Genomic DNA, 26,265 nt, shown 5'->3' on the forward strand with positions numbered 1-26,265 from the left:
GTCACGTGAAGAAGAAGAAGAAACGCTCCTCCTCCTCCTCATCCGCAGCTACGTGTTTGCAGAGCATAGACCATGGAGTCTGGTTTCTCCTGCACCCTGAAGGAGTTTCTGTGCGCTCTGAGCGCCTCCTTGCTCCTCTTGGGCTCCATCGCATCTGCAGAAGAAGGCAAAAACTCTCAATGCCACAACTACGCCGGAGGGCACGTCTATCCCGGAGAGGCGTTCCGCGTGCCCGTCTCTGACCATTCCCTGCACCTCAGCAAAGCCAAGAGTGAGTCTTTAAACTAAAGCTGCACGCGGGGCAAAAGAACGTCTCCTCGTTCAGTGCGTGCACATTATTTCCGCTGCTCACGTGCGGACATTCGCGTGTCTTATCTTCTGATGTGTCCGGGGTCGAACCTGGGGGTCGGAGGACACGTCATTTATTGAAATGCATTGCGGTGCCTCACCTGCGCGCCTCCCCTTTCGCGCACTTCACTTCGCTTCACTTATCCACTTGCTTAATTGTTATTTATCGTTTCCAAACACATTTAAAAACATCAGTAAATACGAGTATTTAGGAGATTGCAGGCTTTGAAGCACTTTGTAAGGTCTGTAGCATTTGTTTCAACACACTGTTGTAGTTTCTGCTCAAGCATATGGTCAAGCCAGGCTTCAGGTTAGGGGCCTCACATGAGTTTGGGACCATGGCCATCATGTTAAAGAGCCCTATCCTCTGTATATTGAAAAATAAAGCAGTTTTATATTGTTAAATAAAAAGTTAGGCTAGTTAAATTGACTTACTTTTGTACTTTCAAAATCCAAATTCATTTTTACTGAACCAGCTGCAATACTTTACTTAATTTTAACATGTTTCTCTTTTTTATTTACAAAGAAAACAAATAAAGCTGCTTTAGATTCAGAAACCAGCACACATTTAATGCATATCACTGCAAAATAAGTCATTTTTTGTGACTTGTTCTTTGCACAGCTGTTGTGCAACACTCATCCTTTACCAGCAAAGCTTTACTACCTTTACAATTATTTATTAACACAATAACCAATGGTCAATAATACATAAAAATAACAAATTATTGTTTTTGTTGTTCTTGTAATTATAAAATGATTAACATTTTTTGGTATGATTAACATTGTAGTTGGGTAGGGTCCATTTAAAGGTTTTTTTTTAACTGAAGTAGGGGGCCAGAAATGAGGCTTTAAATTAGAAGATACATCCTGCTACTGTTTACCAACTGGGGGGCTTGTCCATGATCCAGTAAACACTGACAACAGGCGACCAAAAACGGAAGAAACCATGTAATGCATTTGCAGAGGTTATGTTTTGTTTCTGTTCTTTCCTTTCACTTCTCTTTCTGAAGTATGGACGACACACATTTGAACACATATGGACAACTAGCGAAATAGCCGCACACCGTAACGTGTTGCTCCCTCACTACTCACTACATAGTGCACCATATTGTGTGTTGGCCTTTTTGTAGCGCTGTCCAAATCTTATTGCTGTGTGAAATCGGTGATGTCATATTTCCTGTTTAAAAATAAAAATAAACAAAGTAGTGAGCATGGGGTCTAAATTGCTTTTAAAACTCAGAACTAGATTGTCCCGCACTATATAGTTTTTTAGTAGTTGGGGAGTAAGGAGGCAATTCGGACATAGCCATGATCATGAACAAAAGAACAGCTTCTATTAATTGAATCAACATGAAACTGTGGTCTTCGCCCCCTAGTGTTCATACGATGCATAGATTTCCGATCTAAACAACAACCTTTGAAACGGTCAATGTGTTTCCAAAATGGTTATACTTATTTGATAGAGGTTACCAGAATAGAAATTAACAAAACAAAAAATAACTTTAGCCTTGGTCGCACTTAACCTTGTGAGACCTGGCGTCCACTTACAATGACGTCACACTGTGGGTCTGAATACCACTGTAGTTAATTCTGATTTCCTGGGGCCCTGTGAGTACGGAATGAAAAAAGCATATCAAACAAGAGCTTGGGTGTCAAGAGGTTAAAATACGTGCATGAAATGCAGCATTGTACATCTTTTTGTATTACGTATAGCCAACGGGAATTTTCACCTCTTTTTCTGGTTGCACAACACTATGTGCATATAACATCAGCCTTAAATCATATAAAATCTTTTTTTTCCCCTAATAGTCTCAAAACCTGCACCACACTGGGAAGGAACGGCAGTCATCAACGGTGAATTCAAAGAATTGAAGCTTTCTGACTACAAAGGCAAATATCTAGTCTTTTTCTTCTATCCCTTGGATTTGTAAGTACCATCCTTGCAGTAGCATTACCTATTTGGGTATGTTGAGTGCGTTCATACATTAACACCACCTTTTCTTTCCAGCACATTTGTCTGCCCCACTGAGATTATTGCATTCAGCGACCGTGTGCACGAGTTTCGGGCCATCAACACAGAAGTGGTCGCCTGCTCAGTGGACTCCCAGTTCACACATCTAGCATGGTGTGGTTTTTGTTTTTTCCACATTCGCTGAATTTTTGCACTAAACCCCAAATATCTTGCTTATTTATTACTGTATATCACTTAATATTTTGCTTTCCATTTAGCGTTATTCAAAGACACGAAGTTACAGCAGAGCTCTGTAGGTTCACATTTGAATTTTTTTGTCATTTTTCTAACAGGATCAATACTCCAAGGAAGCAGGGTGGTCTTGGTGAAATGAAAATTCCACTACTCTCTGACCTAACTCACCAGATTTCCAAAGATTATGGAGTCTATCTGGAGGACCAAGGACACACACTTCGGTAACATTTCCCATTTATCACCATTAATAGGGTCTTTAAAAAGGCTCTGGTTTTACAAAACAAGCTAAAACTTAATGTTTTAAAGAGTGAAAGACTCTGGTGGTACACTAAGCCTAATGCAGCAAATATATCTGCTGGTCTTCCTCTGTTGGGCCCAGGTCCCTTGCAGTCTATTGGATATGGTTGAATAGATTTTTTTTATAGTTGTATTTGAGCTGAATGGACTGGCTTTTTTTTCTGAAATTGGTCACTGAGACTTTTATATAGTAGTTTGTGTTCATCCATTTCAATTTATTATTGATGTTCATTACAGTTGGGTTTTATTCTCAGTGGAATAATAATTCATGGGGGGTACATTTGTTTTTCCCATGATTCTGAAAAAAGAAATGTTCCATTTAAACCAGTATTTCTGTGAAAACAGGTGTCCGTAACAAAACCGTGCCCTTAGAGTGGAAATTTGACATATAAATAAAATCAGAAATTAAATTGAGGTGTTATCTTTTGAAATTAAAAAGAATTAGGTTTAGTTGTTTGGGTAAGGAGTTGCCAAAGTTTCTTTATGTAAACCCCTTTGGTTCATTTTAGTTTTGCGGTTTGGTCTGTGTTTCACTTGAGAGATCAGAAGAGAGCAGACAGGGGTACAAAGACATGCAGCTGGAGGCAAATCAAAGAGCGCATAAGAACCTGTATGACAGGTTTGATACAAAGAAAGCAGAAGCTGGTTTTTGACAAGTTCCATAAGCATGATGGAAGGAGAAGTTTGAAGACCGGATGAATATGGAAAATATTTGGAGGGCACAGAGATGAGTTGGCTGTTGTGGAACAGATAGTAGCAAAGATTAGAAAGGATGAAGTGAGGAAGAGGATCAAGAGTGGAAAGGCAGATGGTCTTGCCAACATGCCTATGGAGTGCTTAGGAGAGGTGGCAGAAGAGTTTCTGACTGGGTTTTTTACCAAAGTCTAAACCAGTGAGAGGATGTTGAAGTGTTCTGGGGCCCATTTTTAAGAAGGAGGGAGGGAGACGTTCAGAATTGAGGAAACGATAGTGGACGAAAGCTGATGATTCACATAGTGAAGTTATGGGAAAGAGTAGTGAAAGCTATGCTGAGGTCAGAAGTAAGCATTTGTGAGCAACAGTAAGGTTAATGCCAACTAACAGAACCACAGCTGCAATGTTTGCTTTGAAAATGTTTTTAAGAAGAACAGAGAAGGTCAGAAGGAGGTGCATTGTCTCTTTGTAGATTTAGAGAAAGTCTATGACAAGATACAGAGAAAAGAGGTGGAGTTTGTACTAAGAAGTCTGGAGTGACATAGATAGGTGGGAGTTGTTCAGGGCAGAGAGCTGTATGATAGTAGTGAGATGTCCTTTTTGGTGTGACAGAAGAGTTGATGGTGGAGGTGGGACTACACGAATGATCAGCTTTGTGCCTCTTCTTGTTTTTGTTGTGGTGATGGACAGACTGACAAATGAGGTTAGACAGGAATCTCTGTGGACCATGTTTGCAGATGACATTGTGGTCTGCAGGGAGCAGGTGGAGGAACATCTAGAGAGGTGGAAGCTTTCTCTGGAAATGAGAGGAAAGAAGGCCAGCTGTAGCTAGACAGAGTATCTGTGTTTAAATGAGAGGAACTCAAGTGGAACAAGGAGCTTACAGGGAGCAGAGGTGAAGAAGGTGGAGGACTTTAAGTACTAGGGATCAACAGAGCTTTGTGGAAAAAGGTGAGAACAGATGAAGGAAGGTTTCAGACTTCATGTTTTTCATGTTTTTACAAGCAGAAGGTTTTGCTGTCAGCAAGAATGAAAGGAAAGGTGCAGAAGGTTTTGGTGAGAGCAAGTTGAGTGTTTAGACGGTGGCTCTGAGAAAGAGACAGGAGGCAGAGCTGGAGGCCACAGAGTTGAAGATGTTGAGGTTGTCTTTGAAAGTGATGGTTACATCAGGGCAAGTCTATCACAGTGGGCATTAAATTAAACAGAACTGGGGGTCAGCTTCTTATGGAGTCTCTGCTGCTTGATAATGATGGACACTGCTTTGAATGAATTAAGTTAATTGGAATTATTTTATTCACAAGCAGTGGATGGAAAACTTAACTTTACATCATATGACTTTACACAACTGAATATAAATTGTGTGTAATGCTACGTTAACACTGGGCATTTGACGCATGTTCATAAACGTGCTAAACATGCTTTCTTGAACACACGTTTAGCACATGGTATTTATACTGGTGAAGCAGGGAGGGGACTCTTATTTTTTTTTTATTCCTTTTTCTACTGTTAACTAACGCATGTCCACCACCTACAGTTGAAAGAGACTTGGTGGGAAATGTCAAAGCTGTGCAAATCGCACGAATCTTGCTCTAAACTATATTTTTTTCACAATTCTATTCTAATATATGAAAGACTTGTCATATAGTTCCGGCCAGGCATTTAGCACAATTATTAAATTCTCCTCCATGATCAATTAACAGACAGTTGGTACTTCTGTTGATTAAAAAAGAACGCCATCCAAACATCACTACGGAATCCGATTCTCTGATTGGTCAAAGTTCAACCTGGTTTAACTTGCAACGCATTTTCAGTGGCCATGCTTTTCGTATGTAGAGCCTAAAAACGATCGTAGGAACTTGCGTAGCGAAGCACGAATGCGAGAGTTTTTAACCCTTGTGCTATCTTAGATGACCCCATCCTTACATTGACGTGTTCTTCCTACCATGACAAAGGTGGATAAAGGTGGAAAGATTTCATGTAATCCATGGACACCAGTGAAGATCACAAATCATTGAAGAAAAAAGATTCAGAGCACTGTCTAGTGGGTCTAGATGACCCAACTCCCAACGTTAAAGTGCCTAGGATAGCACAAGGGTTAATGCAGAAGCCTGAAACACACATACGCACATTTACCTAGATTTTGCATTGAAAGTGATCACTTGAACGTTGCGTCACCAAGAGCAATGTGAAGGTGGCTAAATAGGAAAAGCAAAAAAAAGCTGCCCAATAGTAACATGTGTGCTTCTTTCAGGGGTCTCTTCATCATTGACAACAAAGGCATCCTGAGACAGATCACCATGAACGATCTTCCAGTAGGAAGATCTGTAGATGAAACCTTGAGGCTGGTTCAGGCCTTCCAGTATACTGACAAACACGGAGAAGGTACAACTAACACCATTTTTTTACACAATTTCTATAGTTGAAAATGAATACTTATAAATATATTTTTTTAATAAATTAATACTTTTTTTCCACAGTGTGTCCAGCAGGATGGAAACCAGGCAGTGACACAGTAAGTACAACTGTGCTCATGAATAATTCTATTACTGGAAAGGAAGAATGAAATGGCTTCATTTTTGAGAATGAGTCTGTCTTGGTTTGGCCAAATGATGAGCTGTTATTCAGATCAAAAAGCAAGAACAACTTTCATGTATTTAACCTGCACATGATTGTATCAAACATTGAGATAAAAATCAAATCTGGTTGGTTTTATCAAATGGTCATTGTTGTTTGCAGTCCTGTTTTTAATAAAATAATGTTTGTAATTAAATATTTTTCCCTCCACAGATCATTCCTGACCCTTCAGGCAAGCTGAAGTACTTTGATAAATTAGACTGAACTTTTAATTCCTCACTCTTTGAAATCCATCCAAATAAAGTTTGTTTTCTTAAAGTTCTGAATTTTTGGTCTAAAAAGCATGGTTAGTAAGTTATTGCATCATGATTTTTGTTTGTTTGTTCTTTGGCAAATTCAAGCTTCTTTACTCATCCATTGGTCAACCTCAAAATAAGACATCAGGTAATACCATCATACGTCAGTGGGGCCTAGCAATAAGGATCCTAACAAACATTTATGACTTACACTCTACAAAAACAGTGTATGGGTGCAGACGGATCATTAGGGTGAGCACTCTCTCCACACCGTTTTGATTTATGCCCCGAAGACCAAGAAGGATCAACAGTATTCCAGAGTCTCAAAACACCATTTGACCATTGGATTATGCTGACCTTTTTTATAAGAGTTGGTGGTTTGGAATTCATTGGATAGTCTACCATTCCAAAAGAAAACAAATCCACTGGTAGCCTTAGCTTTCACTCTTGCTCTTTATGCCCATACATACTGTACCTCTACTCATTCACATTATGACCTACTAAGGGAAAAACTTTTCTACAGGGGAGATTTTTTCATCATCATACTGGGGGTTTTAAGGGGAGGTTTATTGAAAGTTCAACTCTGAACCTAAAAGTTAATAATTAAAAGGTTTTGCAATAATCAGGAGTTGTTGGAATTGCCCTGTATGTTTCATCTTTTACCAAATCTTGGTGTTGGCTTTGGTTCACAAAGATACCTTTTGTGCATTTTTTTTTCTGATATTACATTTGCTTTTTTAAAATAATGTCTCAGTACAGACACTGTGTAGCAACGGCAACAACAAAAAAATAGTAACATTATCTTTACTGAATGTTTCATTGCAAACCATAAAATTACTCTGCAAGATGCTGAGTCTTACTGGAAGGAAGTTTGTCTTTTCAATATAGGAGAATGCGCTATGGCAAAGGGTTTGTTTGCTGGTCAAGGATTTGGGTTTTTCAGTTTTCTCTCTTTAGTTTGTGTGAAATGCATTAAGTTTTGTTTATGGTGCATTGTATGCCTCAAAAAAAGCCATACAGTTTTTAAAGGCAAAAGCCTATGTTTTCTTAACTAATTTTCCTCAATTTGCGACTATTGAAAATGTAATTTTCTGCTAAATATTGTTTTCTTTTAAAAAAAAATTTAATTTAACTTTATCATGAGGGGGCATTTTGAAATTCAAGGATTAAATAGTGTAATGATTCTGACACTATTTTGTTTCCACAATCCTTGATAGTGTAAACATTTGTAAAACAAAATGTTCAACTGCTTTTCATAAAACTAGAAAAAACTGATGTGGAAGAAATATAAATTTAAATACTATAGTATGTTAGATTATATAAACGGGGCCGGTTGGTGGTGCTTTAATAAGCTACGAATACTGGTGTTGTTTACTTTTTGCAAAGTGCGTTAGTTCCTGTTTAATAGCGCATGACATTAGGGATAATATTATAAATCCTTACAACTTTATTTCCCTAAAAATAAACCTTTGATTTGAGGGCAATATAAATCTCTGCGTACGACAAATGAAGCATTAATGAATTTTAACTTGAATTAATAAAACGTTGTTTCAATAATGTCATTGGTGTTCAGAATCACGGTTTTTCATCTGAACTGCTGCTTTAATGACCTTGATCCACCAGTTTGCTCTTTTGTTCAACCTGGAGCTCTTCTAGATGAGGGGACTTGTCCATTGTGCAGACGCTTGTTAAATTTACAACAGTGGAGCACGCTTCTACGGTGCTTCATCGACCAGGGATCTGAAGATTATGGCCTTTGTGGTGGCTGTCGGGTGATTCTAAACTACCCTTCCGCGTTTTCCTGCCGCTCTCGGGCTGTGACGTGTCGCGCTGACGGCGGCCTCGGAGCTGGAGGAGCAGGGGGCTGTAGCATGACAAGATCTGGCTTCACACGTCCTCCTTCGTTACCAGCGGTACTTCAGAAGCAAACCCTAACCCCTCCTTCTCTTCTCCTCTCTGGCCCGCCCAAATAACACAAAACTCCCGACTGAATCCTGCCCGAGTCTGGGGGAACCAGGCGGCCTGGGAAGCCGCGGAGCCGACAAAGGCTATCCCCCTGCAGCATAAATCTGGTACGTGGGTTGTTTATGCTTATTGGGCGCCTTTGGTCAGTTCTATGGTTGCATCTGTCCGTCTCAGTGTCTTTTGTTTCTTGCATGCACGTGTTTTTCCTATTTATTTCTTTAATGTAACAGAGAGGCCGCACGGGGATGGGCCCTTTCTTCTCGGGCCCGGGCCCGAGAGGCCGTGAGCGGTAAATGAGGCCTGTCGGATTAGCTAGCTGTCTCTAACCAAAATTAGACCTTGTTTGCGCTCGCAGTTCGGCATTGGCTGTCGTCGTTGCTTATTATACACATAGACCAGTGTCTCTGTGAACTTCAGTTGAAGGATAATCAAGCTTTACGGGCTGGAGTGTAGAAAATTAGACACCATGCATAGTTAGCATCCGTCTAACATTAAGCTAACAAAATGGCGGAGGCTGGTGGACTGAAAATTATTGAAATGTGTTCAACCTTCTTCTGCTGCCTGCCGCGCATCCACATCTGTACACGAGTCTAACTAGCATCTTTACCTGCCTATTGTTTTGGCTTATTCCTGCTTAGATGTTGAAACAAATTTCACGGAGAACACCCTAATGGGATTTAGACAATCTGATGTCTCAGCGCTAATGTTGGGAAGGCAGTCAGTCAGCCGGAGACCGTTAATCATCTCAGCGGTTTTTGTCTTCTGCTCAGAGACTGCTTGCATTATGAGCACAATCAGTCCAACCACTTAGAAATGATCCAATATATTAAAATTAACCACAGTGAGCATATCGATGACATATTTTTCCACATCTTTATTTAGTGTTGTCTATATATTTAAGCATTCGGTGGTGGGGGATGGTGTTTTCATTTTAAATTAACAGCATCGCCTTGCATTTACACCTGTAAACTCTGTTGTTTTTTAACTTTTGTTTAATTGCTTTGTTTTGGCTTTCTCTATGGATGAAAAACAACTCTAGATCATGCTGTGTAAGACTGGTTTGGGTTTGTTTTTTTACAAATTTAGTAACAGAAGTAGTAATTCTGTCAAGGCAGCTAAGAACCTGGCTGGGTTCGTTTGTTGTACATCCAGTTGTAGTTTTTAACAAGCTAACCTAAAAATATTTTAACATTTTCTTCTTGTTATTTTTAAATAGAATTGTGTCGTGTTTAAGCTGAATTAAAACTACACATCAAACTACTGAAATCATGGTTTTGAATCACACCCTGAAAAAATTTCTGATTCAGTAAGTTTGAAGTTGCCAACTTTTATTCTAGAAAGCAAATTTGTTTGTTACAATCAAGGTTTCACAATAATTTTAAACTTGAGAGGTGGAACTATAATCATAAGTTACAAATTCTTACAGTAAAAACGGGCAGGGTGTTGGTTGAAAATTTACTAGAATTGTTCAATTAAAGAATGTGATTTGATTAAAGACCCATGATGGAGGACATGCATAAAGAAATTAGTCTTAAAGTTTGGTTTCTGGGGATTTCTTTAGTCAAATCATGGTGAATCAGGAGCAGACAAAAAAATGCTGTTTTAATAAGCTTGTAATTGTTACAAACTGCAATCGGCAGACCACAAGCTCCCTGCTCCGCTCCATTCTGATGCATCTACTAGTAGACTTATTAGATCCATGTACGTCATCGTCTGAGTTGACATCCGTCCCAAAGCTGTACTGTACGTTAGGATAGCTCCAATATTCCTCACTTTTTTTTGTTGCACAGCTTATATTAGCTTTGGGTTGGGAAGGGCTTTAAGCTAGCCACAGAGAGTGGGAAATAAGTGCAGGATTAGGCCGCACTTACGGTCATGCCCACAACACAGACGCAAATTTTTAGCTGCCGCTCTGCAGAAAATATGTACCCTTTTTTTTTTTTTTTTTACTAAAAACGGCCTAATCATAATTAAAAGACCACTGGAAACGTTTTTACAATAGATCAAAAGATGATTGGAATTGGATTTAAATCAATTTCAGAAATTTCATGAAGTAATCTTTCCAAGTATTCAAACTCTTACGGTTGTTAAAGTTAAATTACAATAAAATATAGATTGTACCCCAAAATATCCATATTTTAAAAATCCATGCAAAATTTAAACATTTAGGGAAATTAAATGGCAGATGTTTTGAACATGCTTGAGAATTCATACATAGAAAAGACAGGCAACTAACTGATTAGGTAGGTGTTGCTGTCTTGTATATTTAGTGTTTATTAAGTTCAATCAATAACATATTAATTCACTTAGTCATTTCTCCTTTTAACTGTTTTTGTACATTTTTCTAAATTTTAATTATTTCAAAATTCAATAACTTTGTTAGTGTGTTTGCAATCAAAGATTACATTCAAAGGGTATTTCCAATCTGAACTGTATCTAAAGCACACCATATTGAATATTATATATGTATTGATTTGTTTGTCCATTAAACCATGTTGTGGAGGAGGTATAGCTTAATATCTGCTTGTTAAAATTCTTTATAGAGGGTATATACTTTAGCACAGCAACAAAAAAGGCTATGTTCAGACTATTTTGTTTTGTTAGATCAATGTATAAACATGTAGCGCATTTGGTATGGCTCGCCAAATGTTTAAATAATGCTTTAAATATGTCTAATTTCCTTGTTATTAAAATGGTATGTAGGATATGGGATATGGCCCAGCAATGTTGTCAATCTTCATACTTGAAAAAGTTGCTTCATCGCCCCTGCTAGGCTTTCTGCAATTCTGCTGCATCCTACTGTTTTTGCTAGTTTTGTCTTTGGCTTATTAAATCTCAGTCTTTATTTGTGATTTGTGTGTTCTGTAGGAGTGAAGCTGATGTTTAAAGCATTGCATTGGTTTATAAATCTTTTGCATCACTGTATTGATGCTTGTATATTTGAATAGATGATTATAAAGTCTTATGTTTTTGTATAGTGTTTAAAAATCCAAGTTCTATTGACTTTCATTATAAGTTGATTGTACTGGTATCTATTTATAAATGGATACCAGTATAAATGGATCAACCTCTAAATTACACTATATTTGTTGATCGCTCATTTGATTTAGCTAAAATAATAGTAAAACAATTATGATATAAATTTTTTTAATGATCTTTAGGACTTTCAAGAGTCAATTTCTTATTGGTTTAACTACTTTACTGCCAAGATCTCTGAATATCAGAAATCTAAGCTGTATATTGTTTGGTTTCAGCTCTCCAATAACAAATGCAGTGTGAAGACAATGGATGAAGATGTCACCAGGCTTGCAATACATTCTGAAGAGCCTAAAATAATATTACACGGATCGGGTAAAGAATCCTGCTTTTATTCATCAAGTCTGTGATTACTAAATTCTGTCAAAAAAAATCAGCTTTTGGATTGCTTATTAAAACATTAATCCGTTGAAACACATTTAGTGTTATTCTCTGTAGTAACTGCTTTTTGGTTGCATGACATGCAGAACCCTTAACACATTTTAAACAGTCATTTAGAGTATTTAGTTACATCGTTGGTTTTGACTGTTTCCTGGTTAATTGGTAATCCTGCTTCTTGCAGATGAGGGTGGTGCTGGCGGGCAAGAGTTTGTTGTGGAACTTCAAGAGACTGTGTTGGTGTCTGAGGGCGAGGGCGAAGGCATGGCGCTTCACAGGTTTGCTCCAGATGAGCTAGTCATCCAGGATGCTGTTGAGGATGTGGTTTCTGAGTATGTGCACTGCGATGAAGATGAAGACGTTGCTGTAGAAACATGCGTGATGGCTTTGGAAGGTGAGGAGGAAGGTGTTGCCATGGGAGACATCCCAGAAGATGGGTTGGACCCAGATCAGCAAGAGGACGACCAGGATGGCTGTGGAGACTATCTAATGATATCCTGTAAGTTTGCTTTGCAAATAAGGATGCCAAAAGTTAGTAAAACATTTGACTGCGATGCCACTGCTGAAGACATAGTTATATAAATTTTACATCTTCAACCACAGAGTTTGAGCGTTTCATGTCCCTTTGTTTTAATACATGTCCACAAAGAACTGTAGATTGTAAAATTATCAACACTTTAAAAAAAAGCAAAATGATTATAGCAGTTAAATACATTCTTTGCAGTAAATGCACCATGCAGTTGTGTTTTTTTGATGTAAAGTACTTCAGTGAAGTGGTCCCCAAACTCTTAGCTGTGGACCAGTACCGTTTGTATCAGTCCTTGGCTCACTTCATAACAAGCAACAAAAAAAATATTTATTATGATCATTATTTTCTTTTATTTATCTGGTTCTGTCCCATCTTTTGTTTTGTTAAACTTTTGATGCAAGTCAGGACCCTTTCCTCGGTAACGTGTCTTAAATACATCTGCTACCTTATCAAAGATGCTGCTCCGGTCGACAACATTACCGCCAAAAATCTGAAGCTAGAAGGGGCTGAACGATACACGTAGTTGAACCGAGCCGTTTCAGTACGGCAGTTGCGGTTCGGTTCACTTCTGTACCATTTCTGTACGTTTTTCTTTTTTCTCCGCGTATGCTTTGTATCGACCCAGCTGCTTTGTTACTTGTAGTGGGGGAATGAGAGCCGAGCTGTCAGTTAACTAGCTGCGTTGACTGTCCTTGCTCCATACTCCATTCTCCCTCAAACAGTCTCAGAGAGAGAGTATACAGAGAAATAGATTGCTCCATCTCCTTCCCGGCATTAAAACCCATTTAATATGAACACATACAAACAGCGTAACAACATGAACATCACTTCTCTTCGTAGCTCTCTCAGTGATGATGGTGAAGAATTCAACACACAAGATTTCACACTTCCCATGAGTCTTAGTGGCTATAGGCGGGGCTAACCCCCAGGTGTCCACTGTATTAACTTTGCGCCGAGGCGGAAGTAATGTTAGCCGTGAGTTTCCTCCGAGATGCTATTAGGTGACGGACAGTAAGCATGTCAACATATGGCTAATGCAGACGCGAGGCCCCCCCCATCTCCTTACGCTCTCCTGTGTGGGAACACTTCAACTTTGTTGTCAGCATCCATGAAGGAAAAAGACAATTGGATAAGTCGAATGCTGTGTGTTGACATTGTTACACAAAGATAGCGTATGCCACAGTAACACATCCAATCTGTTAACGAACTTAAAACGGCATCACTCGACGGTAACAATCGGGTCTACAAGAAAAGAAATGTGCAAGTTAAAATGTTTTTTTTTTAGGCCAGTGATAAACATTCAAAGTTTTTGGTTCCTGGCAGCTAATAGTTTTTCTTATTTTATTAAGCAGATCACCTAAAAAGGTCAATTTTATTTATTGTTAAGTAAAACCAATAAATGAATTTTGTAAGTAATTTTTTTTCTACCTTTGTTTTTGTACCGAAAATATAATGAAAATACATAGATAAAAACTTTATTAATCTCCCAAGGGAGAAATTCAGGAGTCTGGCAGCAAAACACACAATAATTATCAGGCAGATTTGTTAAACAGCAGTACAGAACCGAGCCCTATGAAATTCCGAACCGAATTGAGATTTTAGCGTTACACCCCTACAAGCTAGCAAAGTTAATAAAAAAATAAACACATTTGGAATGTTCCTTGCTGCAGAAAAGAGCCAGTGAGCAAACAGAAGAAGAGCCTTCCACTTCAAAGAAAAATACATTTGAATTTAACAGAGAATACCAGGGGTCTTAATTGGGTTGTATGATTTTTGTACCAATCTTTGTATCAGGGTTGTATCATTTTTATCTCCCAGATGAGGCTGAAGTTGACGTACTGTGGGTTTTTTACTCCTACTTTGACAGTTAAGGAAGCCTCTAATCACATTTTATTGGGTCTTACAAAGAATGTAGTGTACAAAGATAGTTGACCCTGGTTGCAGATAACTGTCTTTTTACATTCAATTTTATGTTAGACCATTTTAAGATGATAAATAGATTTTATGTTTAACTTTCCCCTCAAAAGTGGAGAGAAATGGTAAGCTAGAAGCTAGCTCTTAAGTCATTTCCGTGGTAATATTGTCTGACATTAAACCGATCTGTGGTCGAAAATAGGGTTGGGGACCAATGCTTTAGTATGAAGTTAAAGTACGCATTAAGAGAATTTATCACTGAACATAAAGCAGTAACTTCTTTTTGTTTTTTGGCATAGATCAGTGCTCAGTCTAAACTTAGACCACATTGAAAATTTTCATTATTAATGTTTGTATTATTGTTTTTCTGTTACATGCTAAGTGGATTTCTGTAAAATTTGAATAATTTTTCCAGTAGAATTTTAGGAAGTTGCATTAATAAGGGCAAACAAACTTCAAAAAAGAACAGGCTTGCATGTATATTTACAATGAGACCTTTTTAGGTAAGATGGTAAGCTTTGTATCTGATTTGCAAATTATTGTTATTCTGCATCGGTTATAGTACAGTTAATTGGGTAGTTTTCAATACAAAATTACTTTTTTATTGATGGACCTTTAAAAAAAAAAAGAAATGTGTTGAATATTCATTAAAAAAAGGCAATGATATATTAAGTTAGGGATTTTTGGCTAATAGTTTCTCTCTTGTAGCAGAATTTATGTTTTCACAGTTTGATTAAAGCCAAGAACCTGATAACTGGTATTACAACATTGAAAATAATCTCATTCATTTGCACACATTTTTCTAATGTCTTCTCATAACTGTAATTCATTTACAGTGAGACTTATAGTCTGTCAAGAAAGAACAATTAAATTTTTTTCAATTAATTTTTACACGTTGAGTTAATCTGCAGATGAGGCAGGTCAACTTTAAAGCTACAGTAGTTATCAGACATAAGAACGGATACATTTGGTGTGTTTGTTTTTCTTTAACTGTTGGCACAGGATTGAATTTGGCCAGTTTTGTACATTGTTTTGATGGTTATGTGACAATTATAATTCCAGCCCAAATTATGACATTGTAGTTGCCAGTTTTTACAAGTATAATTGGGTTTGATTAGTGCAGCAATTTTTATTTATTAATTTTTAATCTGACATTATTGACTCGTATCTAGTTATAAGCATTTTCATTTACCATTTAAACACCACACAAGCAAACCAGTTATTTCATTCCAAAGTAACACCACGACTCAAAGGGTTAACTGGCAAGTCATTTTGCACTTCTGCTTTTTAAAGAAAACAGTATTTCTAACGATACCATTCCAACAACATGAGTGGTTTGACGAACAAAACTTTAAGCACTTGTTATAGTGCTTTTAGTAAAAAAATAAAATAAATTTGAGATTTTGCTGACTTTGTGCAAAATTCTGAGGGATGTCTTGTGAGTAGTTCAATCCAAATAAAAACAATGTAGTTGTGTGTAATATAATTTACATAGCCTTATGTGAAATGCATTTTGTGTCCATCAACAGTGGATGAAGCTGGTAAAATGGTGTCTGAGGATGGAACAGAGGTCACGGTGGAAGGAGCAGTTGAGGACCAGGAAGTGGAGAAGGATGAGGATGGACAGGAGGTGATAAAGGTGTACATATTCAAGGCAGATTCTGGAGAGGATGACATGGGTGAGGATCAATCTTTGTGTTTGCTTTTGTTATTAAAAAACAAAAAAAAAACGTTTGTAAGCTGTTGTGCCATAATGGAAGAGTAACTAAAAAAAATGAAATGGGCAAAAGTTTTAACTTCTAAAACAGAAATGGACCAAATTACAAATCTCCTTTCAAATTCTAAACTACAACAGTTCTGTTGAAAAAAACCTTTTATTTTTGTGTTTTCAGATGCAGATAGATCAAAATAAATTGCAGCAGATGTAGTTTTTCATTTTCCTATCAGTATTCTTTAAGTTTAGCTTCCACACATTGAATTTGATCAATCTCTTGTCATTATGGTGTATTTTTTGAATGTGTGTTTTTATCTTTTTACATCTTACAGAAGCATCTACAGGAATCTAAAAATTCAACAAATTAAATACAGGCTTTTGTTTTCTGCAGGAGAATCTGTTGACATTAGTGATGGTGATGCAGAAAGCATGGCACTCACTGAGTCTTCAAGCCAAACTCTCAGAGAAAAACTGATTTACAAGTCTGGGGATTCTCACCACAATCAAGGACACCATGGTAAGATTTCTACTAGGGTTGTGCCGATGGACTATGGTATCGTCCATCGTGATGGGTGAGTGACATCACGATGGAGAGACACCATAGTGATGCCACGCCCCCGCCACGTTGCGAGTCGACCCCATGAGCCACGGTTACATGTGCAAGATATCTTGATCGGATCAATGGTCGGATTAGAATCCAACTGTGTACATGGGCCCAGAAAAATGTTTTCAGAATATAACAAACGTTCACATGGGTCACTCTTTCGGTCGGAATAAATCATTCGCACATGCGCAGGGTTTGAGAAACCGGAAGAGGATATAAGTTCCGCTGAGCGGCTATATACATTTACATGTCAGCTCGGTAATATACGAGACGATCTTCTAAACGTGCTTTTAATAATGTTACGGTTATTATGAAGCGCCTGTTCACTCATCATTTTATTTTTAATCTGTGTGGTCAGTGCTTTTTCTGTTGAAGAACGGAGCCAGAAAGAAGCCAGGATTAGCAGTATGCTAACACGGGCTAACAACATTGGCTTTGGGTGGACATAAAATCCATCCGCAAATTCTTCAATCTGCATCTTGGCTGCACTTAAACATGTAGGAATAACATCAGCCTCTATTTTTTCGGGACACGACTGAAAACACAAATCCACGTGATTGTTTGAACGGTTTCTAAGGACTGAGCGACATTTCTGCTTTGAAGCTCACACCGCCCCAAAGCCGCTGTGTGTGTATGCTGGTGGTCCGAGCTCTGCTCGAAAACACACTTTTAGACCCGGTTCTGAGTTCGGTAGCTCGTTCACCTAGAGCTGCGGGATGGATCGCAGTCCTAAATCTCCCACACATACCGCTCATGTAAGAAAGCACCCCCCTCCTCCCCTCAAACACAAAGCTGTAAGTCCGCGCTCCACTGGTCCACTTGATTAATCAAGTGCGGGAGCGCACTGCACTTCTTTTCTATTTTGTTTGTTACTTTTTTTGTTAAAGTCACTTCCCCCAGTTTATACTGGATCATCGCGGATGAGTCATTAGTTGGGAAATAAAATAAAGTTAAGTAAAATAACGAATAGCAATTATATAAGAACGAAAAATTAAAAATAGCCCCCCCCCCTCCCCCCGACGATATCATCATAGATCCCGATGGTTGACAGCAAACATCGTCAACTGCCAATTTAAGGGACATCGCCCAACCCTAATTTCTACACTCAACAGGTCTTTGGTGTAAATACAGGGTGGTTATCTGCTAATAGTTTCAAATACCTTCAGTTTATTTATGGTCACAACTGATTCTATAGCAGATTTCAGGGGCCCCAGGCAGTTGCTTATTTTTTGTTAAACAGAAATCTATTCATCCACCTGGAGTCATTGCTTTAAACATTTGTGCTTTTTCTTTCTTCAGTTTAAAATAAATTTAAAAAAAAAATACACTAAATAAATAAATAAATTGCACTAATTTTCTTTCACAGGTGTGGAGGATAGTGACGGCTGTGAAAACAGAAATGGTGCAGCCAGTGCTCTTCTGCACATCGATGAATCTGATGGCATTGATGAAATCAACAGGCAGCGCACCAGGAGCAGGAGACGGTCAGAGCCACGGCAGGTTCAAACAGGTAAAGCCAAAACAAATGACATTAGGTTAGGTTAGTGGTATTTCTACCACTGTAACATTTGTCTAGTTATAGTGTCTTTGATGATCTTTGTTTTGAGAACTAGAATTAATAAGTCGAATTAATCAAATAGTTTCTCCTCACAAATGAGCATGAATGCCTTTTAGATTTTTTTACTGCTGTAGATTGCTCAGTCTGTTTATGCTGTATACGTAGGTGTAGTTTTTAAAGACCCACTCAAATGAAAATTGTGTTTTTGACATGTTTTTGTGGATGGAAAACATATATTAGGGAATGAAAGCTCCAAAATGCATTTCTAAAAAATGTCTTTGTTCAAATCAATGTGAATAAGCAGCAGATGAAAAACCGCCATTTGAAAAAGGTTGCATTTGTGATGTAGTAAACATGCAAGGCGGGACCCAAGCACCCTGCTGCTCTGTGATCTCTGCAACAGGGAGGGAGGGGAAGGGGGGCGGGGTTGCTTCACAAGTCCCGGCCACAACTCAAAGAAGTTCTGATAAACTACTGCTGCTCTGCAGAAACTGTCCTAGAAAACACAGGTTTTTGGCTAAATACAACATTATCATAATTAAGACCATTGGGAACACTTTAACAAAAGATGGTCAGAGTGGATCTTTAATAGTGTGTTACATTATGCATCTTTATCCTTAATTAATGAAATGGCTGTTCTTAAAGTTTCCACTTATGTTGTCCTTTTCTCCAGCCATCATCATCGGTCCGTATGGTCAGCCGCTGACAGTTTACCCTTGTATGCTTTGTGGGAAAAAGTTTAAGTCGCGAGGCTTCCTTAAACGCCACACGAAGAATAACCACCAGGATGTTCTATCTAGGAAAAAGTATCAGTGCACAGACTGTGACTTCACCACCAACAAGAAGGCCAGCCTTCATAACCACATGGAAGTGCATGCTCTGAGCAGCAAGGCCCCATTTGAGTGTGAGATGTGTGGTAAGGAGTTCCACCAACAGGGGGCACTATTTTCTCACAGACTGCAACACCACCACAGAGAGCCCAAAAGCCAGCCTCCGCCTCCACCTCCTCCTCCTCCTCCTCCTGTTCCCACCAAAATGCATAAATGCAAGTTCTGTAACTATGAAACTGCTGAACAGGGTTTGCTCAATCGCCACCTGTTGGCTGTTCACAGCAAAAGCTTCCCCCACATCTGTGTTGAATGTGGGAAAGGTTTTCGACACCCATCCGAGTTAAAGAAGCACATGCGCACACACACTGGCGAGAAGCCTTATTCCTGTCTGTACTGCGACTACAAGTCAGCAGATTCCTCTAATCTCAAAACGCACATCAAGACCAAACACAGCAAAGAGATGCCGTACAAGTGCGAACGCTGCTTTCAGACCTTTGCTGAGGAGGAGGAGTTATTGCAACATGGACTAACACACGAGGAGAACAAGACCCACCAATGTGCCCACTGTGACCACAAAAGCTCCAATTCCAGTGACCTAAAACGCCATATTATATCCGTTCACACCAAGGACTATCCACACAAGTGTGCCGTGTGTGGGAAAGGCTTCCACCGGCCCTCTGAACTTAAGAAGCATTCTCTATCTCACCGCACAAAGAAACTCCACCAGTGCCGGCACTGCAACTTCAAAATTGCGGACCCTTTTGTTCTCAGCCGCCACATTTTGTCTGTTCACACGAAAGAGCAGCAGGCCTCAGCGGAAAAGAGTGAGGCTAAGAGGACAGAGACGCACACTCCTGCCGTGACTACTAAAAAGTCTGCTCCTAGTGGGTCGAGTGGCTCCGGCCCGCCTGCGAGGGTCAGTGCTGCCAGTCTAGCCAGCAGTGTGACAGTAGTTATAGGCAAAGGTCAAAAGGAGAGGAGGATTTACCAGTGTCAGTACTGCGACTACAGCACCGGGGATGCCTCGGGCTTCAAGCGGCATGTCATTTCCATTCACACAAAAGACTATCCACATCGCTGTGAGATCTGCTCGAAAGGCTTCAGGCGCCCCTCGGAGAAGAACCAGCATATCATGCGTCACCATAAGGACGTGGTGCAGGCAGAGTGACTGAGCCAAATACTGTGCCACGACAAAGAACAATGCTGAAGCATCCCAATCGCTGCATTTGCAGCATCCTTCACACTAAGGAAGTGTGCTGCACTTAAGGCCACTTATCTTTGTTTGTTAATCTTTATATATATATAAATATATAAAATATATATATATATATATATATATATATATATATATATATATATATATATATATATATATATATAAATGTTTTGCTCAGTTTGATCCTCGGCCTCACATGATTACTAATGTATCCACATGTACATAATGTTAAGGCTCTAACTGAGCAGGCAGCCAAGCCCCCCCCCCCTCCATAGACTTGCACCTTTAACTGCATGTCCCTAGCTGGTGACAATGTGCATGGCAGATTGTGCAGTTTGTGTTTTTGTAGATACACATTTTTATCTTGCAGGTAGCAATCAGTTCTCAGTCACTATGGTCCTAATTATTTGTCTTCAAGCCGAAGTGTAAATTTCAAAAAAATGTTTGTGTCCTTTTGTTCCAATGTACCCATCACTGAGGTATGTATTAGCAGCCTGTTCCCTGTAGCACTTGTAAATTGTGTCTGTGTGAGAATGGTTTGGGTGGACTAAAAGAAGCTCCTTTGCTTCTCTTCCAGACGCTTCCTGCTCTTTTTGTTTCAGCACGAGTCTTTTGTTTGTCAGTAAAACCGCATGTCAGGCTGGACGCAGACACTAAGTATCGTCTGCAGGTGGGTAGAACCAGGTGCAATCATGCAGCCTACACGCAGGTTTTCAGTCCATTGTGGGCTGCTGTTCGAAAAACAAAACCTGATGAATTTGAAACTGCTGATATTTGCAATGAGAGACAATTCTCCCCCTAATCTATCAGAAAAACTCTTACAACCAGATCTGTTCAAAAACATGTATTAGTGAAGTTGGTTTAGATTTTTATTTTAGTAAAGGCTCTCATTAGTGCCCCAATGTATGAATGTTTGGTCTCAATGGGAATCCTACAGTATATGTGGTGCTGCAAGTCTGAAACTATGGACTGACCTTTGTTTTAGGCCATCACAGATGCATTTTTTGCCAGCAGAAAGGGACTCTTCAGGTTCTGGCAGTGTACATGTACTATGGCTTTTTAATCTCTTTTTTTAACACCTGTGATTATTGGTTTTTATATTTATTTCATTTACAACTTGTTGTATAGCTAAGTGTAACTAGACTTCTATGGGACGTAAATTATTGTTTTGTATACAAATCTGTACAAAGCGTGTAGATGTAAACAGTTGATTAAAAGGAAATCTGAACTTTGTTGTATGTATGTATGTCTCTGTATTTGTTTAAAAAAGATAATAAAGCAAAGTATTTTAAATGTTTGTTTTATTTGGTGGAAGCCTTCAGCACAACATTTTTGATAATGAAAGCAAAGCATTGACTCATCAAACCAAGCATAGTGCGTAGAGTAGTAATGACATTTTGCTTTATGATGGTGGCTTTATGAGTTCAGAAGGTGAGATTCCTCAGCTGGTATCCCTCACTCCTTAGCAAGAGCAGAAAGTTAGGCATCTGTGCACTCCCCTGTTAACAAAAACAAATTAAAAGGGATTAGAAGTCGTACTAGTGTTGGATTGTTTTAGAAGATTTCTGAGTGATGGAAACTTGCCGTTTTTGGGAAGCAGAACAATGTTGTCTGGCAGGATGCCACTCGCCGAAGAGACCCGCTTGAACTTCGCCAACACCTCAGCACTGAGGTCAGGACTGCGGCCTGTGAAGCAACACATGCAACACTGACTGACTTGAGTTTACAGGACAGAGTCTGACTTTACAGATGACTTTACCATAGAGTTTGACGGCACTGTAGACATCATCTCCTTTTGTTTTGAGGGTGTGGATCACGGCATACTCGTCATATTTGACGTCAACCACAGTTATGTCATTCAAACTCCCCCATCCTGACAAAAAAATAAACAGATATGAAAGCATGGATATAATGTTTTTTGCATCAATGTTTGGCTTCACTTACTCTGACAGAAATATGAGAACTTCCCGGGTATGCTTGTTTTCTTCGCAAGTTTGTTCTTTCTCCTGCAAGTGCCATCAGAACTGAAAAACATCACGAAACCTTATAAGTGACTTCATTACATAATTTTTAGAAATATTTTGTTTAATCTGCGATCACGTTCTCAATTGTACGCGTATGCTCACTTGAGACGAGAGGAGGCAATGTCCAAGTCTCCTTCTGCAGTTGGTTTTAGCATGGCTGTTCCCATCTTCATCGTTGCTTTGCGGCTTACAAACCACTGAGCATTGGTGGCATATCCTACTGTATACCACTTCCCTGCCATCTGTAAACGCCAGAGAAACTACATGAAAAACTAGACCAAAAGGGTCAGAGTTAAAAGCATTTGGCTTGTGATATAATGTGACAAGTTATTGTGTGTGATTCTTTGCAGATGACTAAATTCTTTTATTTGTAAGGTCGACCCAAGTTTTTCCACACTTTTTTTTTGTCCTTTAAATGCATGAAATTCCGAATTTAAATCTGATTCCATAGAAACAAACACGTGTGGAGATATGAAAGTATAATTAGTTATTGAAATAAGCAAAAAAGTCCTGCCATTTGGCTCAAATCTTACCTCCTGTAAGTTAAAGTCTGCCTGAGGTACGACTTCAGAGGAGACACTCAGGGAGCAGAGCACGGCTCCCAGCAGGATGAGCACAGAGGTCATGGCTGCTGCAGAGTGGGGTTAGAGCGTGGATGAAGATGTGTCGGTCCACGCAGGAGCTTCTGCCTGTTGTCACCTTATATAGGGGAGAGTGGGTGAACATCCTTTGTACCAACCCTCATACCCACCCCCCAAGAACTGGTCTGGGTTCAAACATGAAAAGCTTCAGGCAAACGCATACCGTTTCACATGGTAAAAATTGGCTTAGTTGACTATATAAGAGGTGAAAAATACACAAGTTGTATAACAGTGGGTGGGGTTCATATTCTCATAGTTCCGTTTGGGTTGAAGCTTTTCAATCAAAATGATATCAATCATTTTGGGTTTTGGACTGTGTGCTTTTGAAAACACAGTCCAGAGGTGGTAAACAAGGCTGTGCACGCAGCACTCCAGGGCTTTCTGTGGAGCAGAGCACAGAATCAAACTCACATGTCAGCATTTGTTATCAGGAAAACACAAACATGAACACTCTTGCATATCAGATCCCAGTGCTGTGCTACTTTGGGTTGCCAAAGTTGCCAGAAGTTCAGTCGTTTCCCTGATTTGACAAAATAAATCCTAAAATGACCCAAAGATACTGTATATTTTAATGACCAGAATGAGCAAATTTTCAGAATCTTACAGTTGTTTAAATTATCTATTAAGATTAAAATAAAGTATTTAAGGTAAAGTTATCAGATATCTTTACAAGATAAAAATAATAAATTACTAATAATCTCTTAAATATATGTAGCACAATGGAAAACAATAAACGTACAAGAGGTTGAGCAACTCTTCTGAAGTTGTGCAACTTAAATTTGCCTCTAGCCATGATCCAACCGATGTACAATGTTTTTAATCATTAATAATAAAAGAAATAAAGTGGGTTTTGAGAACATATTTCTTTAAGATGATCCTGTTCTATAGATCGCTCAACATAAAACACCCCAGTATGTCTGCAGGTTCTTGTTTAAAAAGCTGTTTCTTGTGACATTCTAAGAAAAATTAGTAAAAGCATGTTTCCCTAACATCAATGGGGGACCTTTCTGTGTGGATTTTCTCTCCGTGCATGCGTGGGTTCTCTCCGGGATCTCCGGCTTCCTCCCACGGTCCAAAAACATGCTTCATTGGTTTATTGGCAACTCTAAATTGTCCATAGGTGTGAGAGTGAATTGGTGTGTGAACATTCTACCCTGCAACGGACTCCGGCAGCCCCGTGACCCCAAAAGAGACTAAACGGAATAGGAAATGAAAGAAAATGAAAGTTAAAATCCAAATGAAACATCTTCAAATAAGTCAAATGGTTTGGGGTCATTGCAGGATAACGTTAGAAGTCTTTCCTATTGGTGGAAAAAAGTCTCACTTGGAAATTTACTGGCCCCACCAGTGGGGCAGCCCCTTCAAATTCATGCTGTAGAAATCACATACATATTCATTGACAAGTATATTGCAAAAACATTTACATGACCCTGTAAAGTAAGGTTCAGGGACTGGGTATTCTGCAAGCAGAAAACCCTCACAACTGACTCAGTTTTTATTAATTATTTTCCCAATTTGTAAATTTGTTTGAATAAAAGTGTCTTGCAAGGATGGTTGTTGCAATTCCAACCTTCACCTGTGGGGGCGGTAGATGTACCAAGAGACATTCAAAAATGACTGAAAAAGAAGCCGTATTAAATCAGAGGCATCGCTGCTGTTGGAAGAAATCCCCCCTCATAATAGGTTAATTTACTATCAATTCAAATAGAACAAAAGGCGTAAATCTGATTTTTTTCGACATCAAGCAGATAAAACTATTCTAAAAGTTCTGTTGTTATTTTTTTTAGCTTTGTTCAGCAAATTATTGGACATCCAAATTATTTCAAATATGTTGTTGGTTTTCTTCACACTTCTGAAGGAAAAGTGTTGTAGTCCTCGATATACAATATTATATAAATATACGACTGTACTTTTTTTTACTGATAGTCTGGAAAATTTCTAGGCCCATAATTACAGGGGATCAAGGCCAAACCTGTCTGAAAAAGGGCAGGTTAAAACAAGCAGGATGACATGATGAGCCAGAGCCTTGGAGTGAGACAGTGGGAAAGTGCACTCTAAGAACTGTTGACATTTTTTAGGAGTTTGAATTTTACACTACAGGAGCACATAGGTGTATAGATTTGTATAAATCACACCTGTGTTTCTGATAACAATGTGTTGTTAAAACTTCCAAATTTTTGTTATCTTTCTTAGTATGATATCAGATTTTTTTCCTGCACAAATACAATCGGTTATGTACATCTGCAATTAGAGTGAGGTTCCAATACTTTTTTATTCTTTTTATCAAACAGAAACAGCATCCCAAATCCAAAACATTGTATTTATTTTTTGCAAAGCGGAAAATTGCAAGGTTTTTCTTTGACATGGATTGTTTTTATACCTCTTTATAATATAAGTAAGCAGAAGTCAAATTATTTTACAAATGGATTCATGAGTAAAACCTGGACTCTCAGATTGTAGATCACCCATGCAAAAAAAATGTTTATTACTGGAAACCTGTGGTTGAATTTAGGACTTCCACAAACTCCAATATGATCAAACTTTTGGGTTCTGTTATGACCAAGGTAAAGGCTGTTCCATTATAGAGGAAGAGATATTGTGAAAGAGGCATCATCTCATAGAGGAACAGCAAAGGCAGCAATTTAAATGTACAAAAACCTTTGTAATTTTTACACAGTCTCTAATCTTCAATTTCTTTTTATGTTTCTTCCTAGTTGTATTATATTTAATATTAATGTTTTCAAAAATATCTAGGCTATGCATTTGCATGTAAAAGCTTTGAGTTGATGAGTCTAAACTTCCACAGAGTTCAGAGACAACTAATCGGTGCCAAAGTTCCAAAGAGGTTCAGCTGCAGAAGTACTGCAACATGCATACTTTGCCCGTTTGAACAGGAGGCCATTATAAACCAACATTTAAACGTCGTGCCAAACAATGTTTTTATTTCATCATTATCAGATCTCACTTATAAAAAGAAAAATGCATTGTGACAAACTCTGTGGAGTAACAGCTTGTTGTTGCAGAATCCTGGAAATACAGTTGCATCACGGGAAAATGCAATTACAGTGTTGGGTTTAGAGCCATTTGTTTTGCTTGTAAAATTAAATGCATTTTTAGATCAATATTTCCTTACTGTTATTTAAAAGACACGTATATGTCTACATTTTTGAGCTTTTAATGCTCTGGACCTAATTTAATTTTCAGTCAAGAGTTTCCATCAGACTTTTCCATCAGATGAATTTGGTTAATACTGTAAATGAAGTAAATTTAACTCAACACCCAAACAAAGTGAAACCTAAATTGTCTGACTTCAAATCAAATGTGAGTCAGTTATAAAATAATCTTTTTATCTGAAAGGTGAACCAGAACATTGTATTTTGTCAGCTTATTGAACTGAGTTTGCTATTTGTCTCAATTTTCAACAGTTCAGCTTTTCCCTTTA

At 38.5% G+C, this 26,265-nt stretch overlaps 3 protein-coding genes across 5 annotated transcripts; 2 read left to right on the top strand and 1 right to left on the bottom strand.

Annotated features, from left to right (window-relative positions):
• The first annotated feature begins 12 nt into the window (after positions 1-12).
• On the top strand, positions 13-6,444 carry prdx4 (peroxiredoxin 4). Its single transcript, XM_004076358.5, has 7 exons — positions 13-271; positions 2,158-2,275; positions 2,357-2,473; positions 2,653-2,775; positions 5,796-5,926; positions 6,022-6,056; positions 6,332-6,444. The coding sequence occupies exons 1-7, from the start codon at positions 73-75 to the stop codon at positions 6,380-6,382; spliced, it is 774 nt and encodes a 257-aa protein (XP_004076406.1). The 5' UTR covers positions 13-72; the 3' UTR covers positions 6,383-6,444.
• A 1,598-nt stretch (positions 6,445-8,042) lies between these two features.
• On the top strand, positions 8,043-21,451 carry LOC101161181 (zinc finger Y-chromosomal protein 1). Of its 3 annotated transcripts, XM_023962390.2 has the most exons (8): positions 8,049-8,486; positions 11,634-11,730; positions 11,978-12,071; positions 12,146-12,292; positions 15,766-15,915; positions 16,342-16,467; positions 17,921-18,064; positions 18,786-21,451. In XM_023962390.2, the coding sequence occupies exons 3-8, from the start codon at positions 11,978-11,980 to the stop codon at positions 20,108-20,110; spliced, it is 1,986 nt and encodes a 661-aa protein (XP_023818158.1). In that variant the 5' UTR covers positions 8,049-8,486; positions 11,634-11,730; the 3' UTR covers positions 20,111-21,451. The 3 variants fall into 3 exon arrangements, with proteins under 3 accessions (XP_011481775.1, XP_023818158.1, XP_020564545.1); XM_011483473.4 differs by having other exon boundaries at positions 8,043-8,486; positions 11,978-12,292; XM_020708886.3 differs by lacking the exons at positions 11,634-11,730; positions 11,978-12,071; positions 12,146-12,292 and having other exon boundaries at positions 8,095-8,486.
• On the bottom strand, positions 21,443-25,911 carry LOC101165663 (lipocalin). Its single transcript, XM_004076356.3, has 6 exons — positions 22,716-25,911; positions 22,285-22,424; positions 22,103-22,182; positions 21,918-22,031; positions 21,743-21,844; positions 21,443-21,657 (listed from the first exon to the last, which is right to left on the bottom strand). Exons 1-6 carry the CDS (start codon positions 22,806-22,808, stop codon positions 21,638-21,640), a joined length of 549 nt encoding a protein of 182 aa, XP_004076404.1. The 5' UTR covers positions 22,809-25,911; the 3' UTR covers positions 21,443-21,637.
• Between the last annotated feature and the right edge of the window lie 354 nt (positions 25,912-26,265).

The sequence above is a fragment of the Oryzias latipes genome, chromosome 14 (genome assembly GCF_053564925.1).
Source record: "Oryzias latipes strain Hd-rR chromosome 14, Olatipes_Hd-rR_3.1".
Classification (NCBI taxonomy): Eukaryota; Metazoa; Chordata; class Actinopteri; order Beloniformes; family Adrianichthyidae; genus Oryzias; species Oryzias latipes.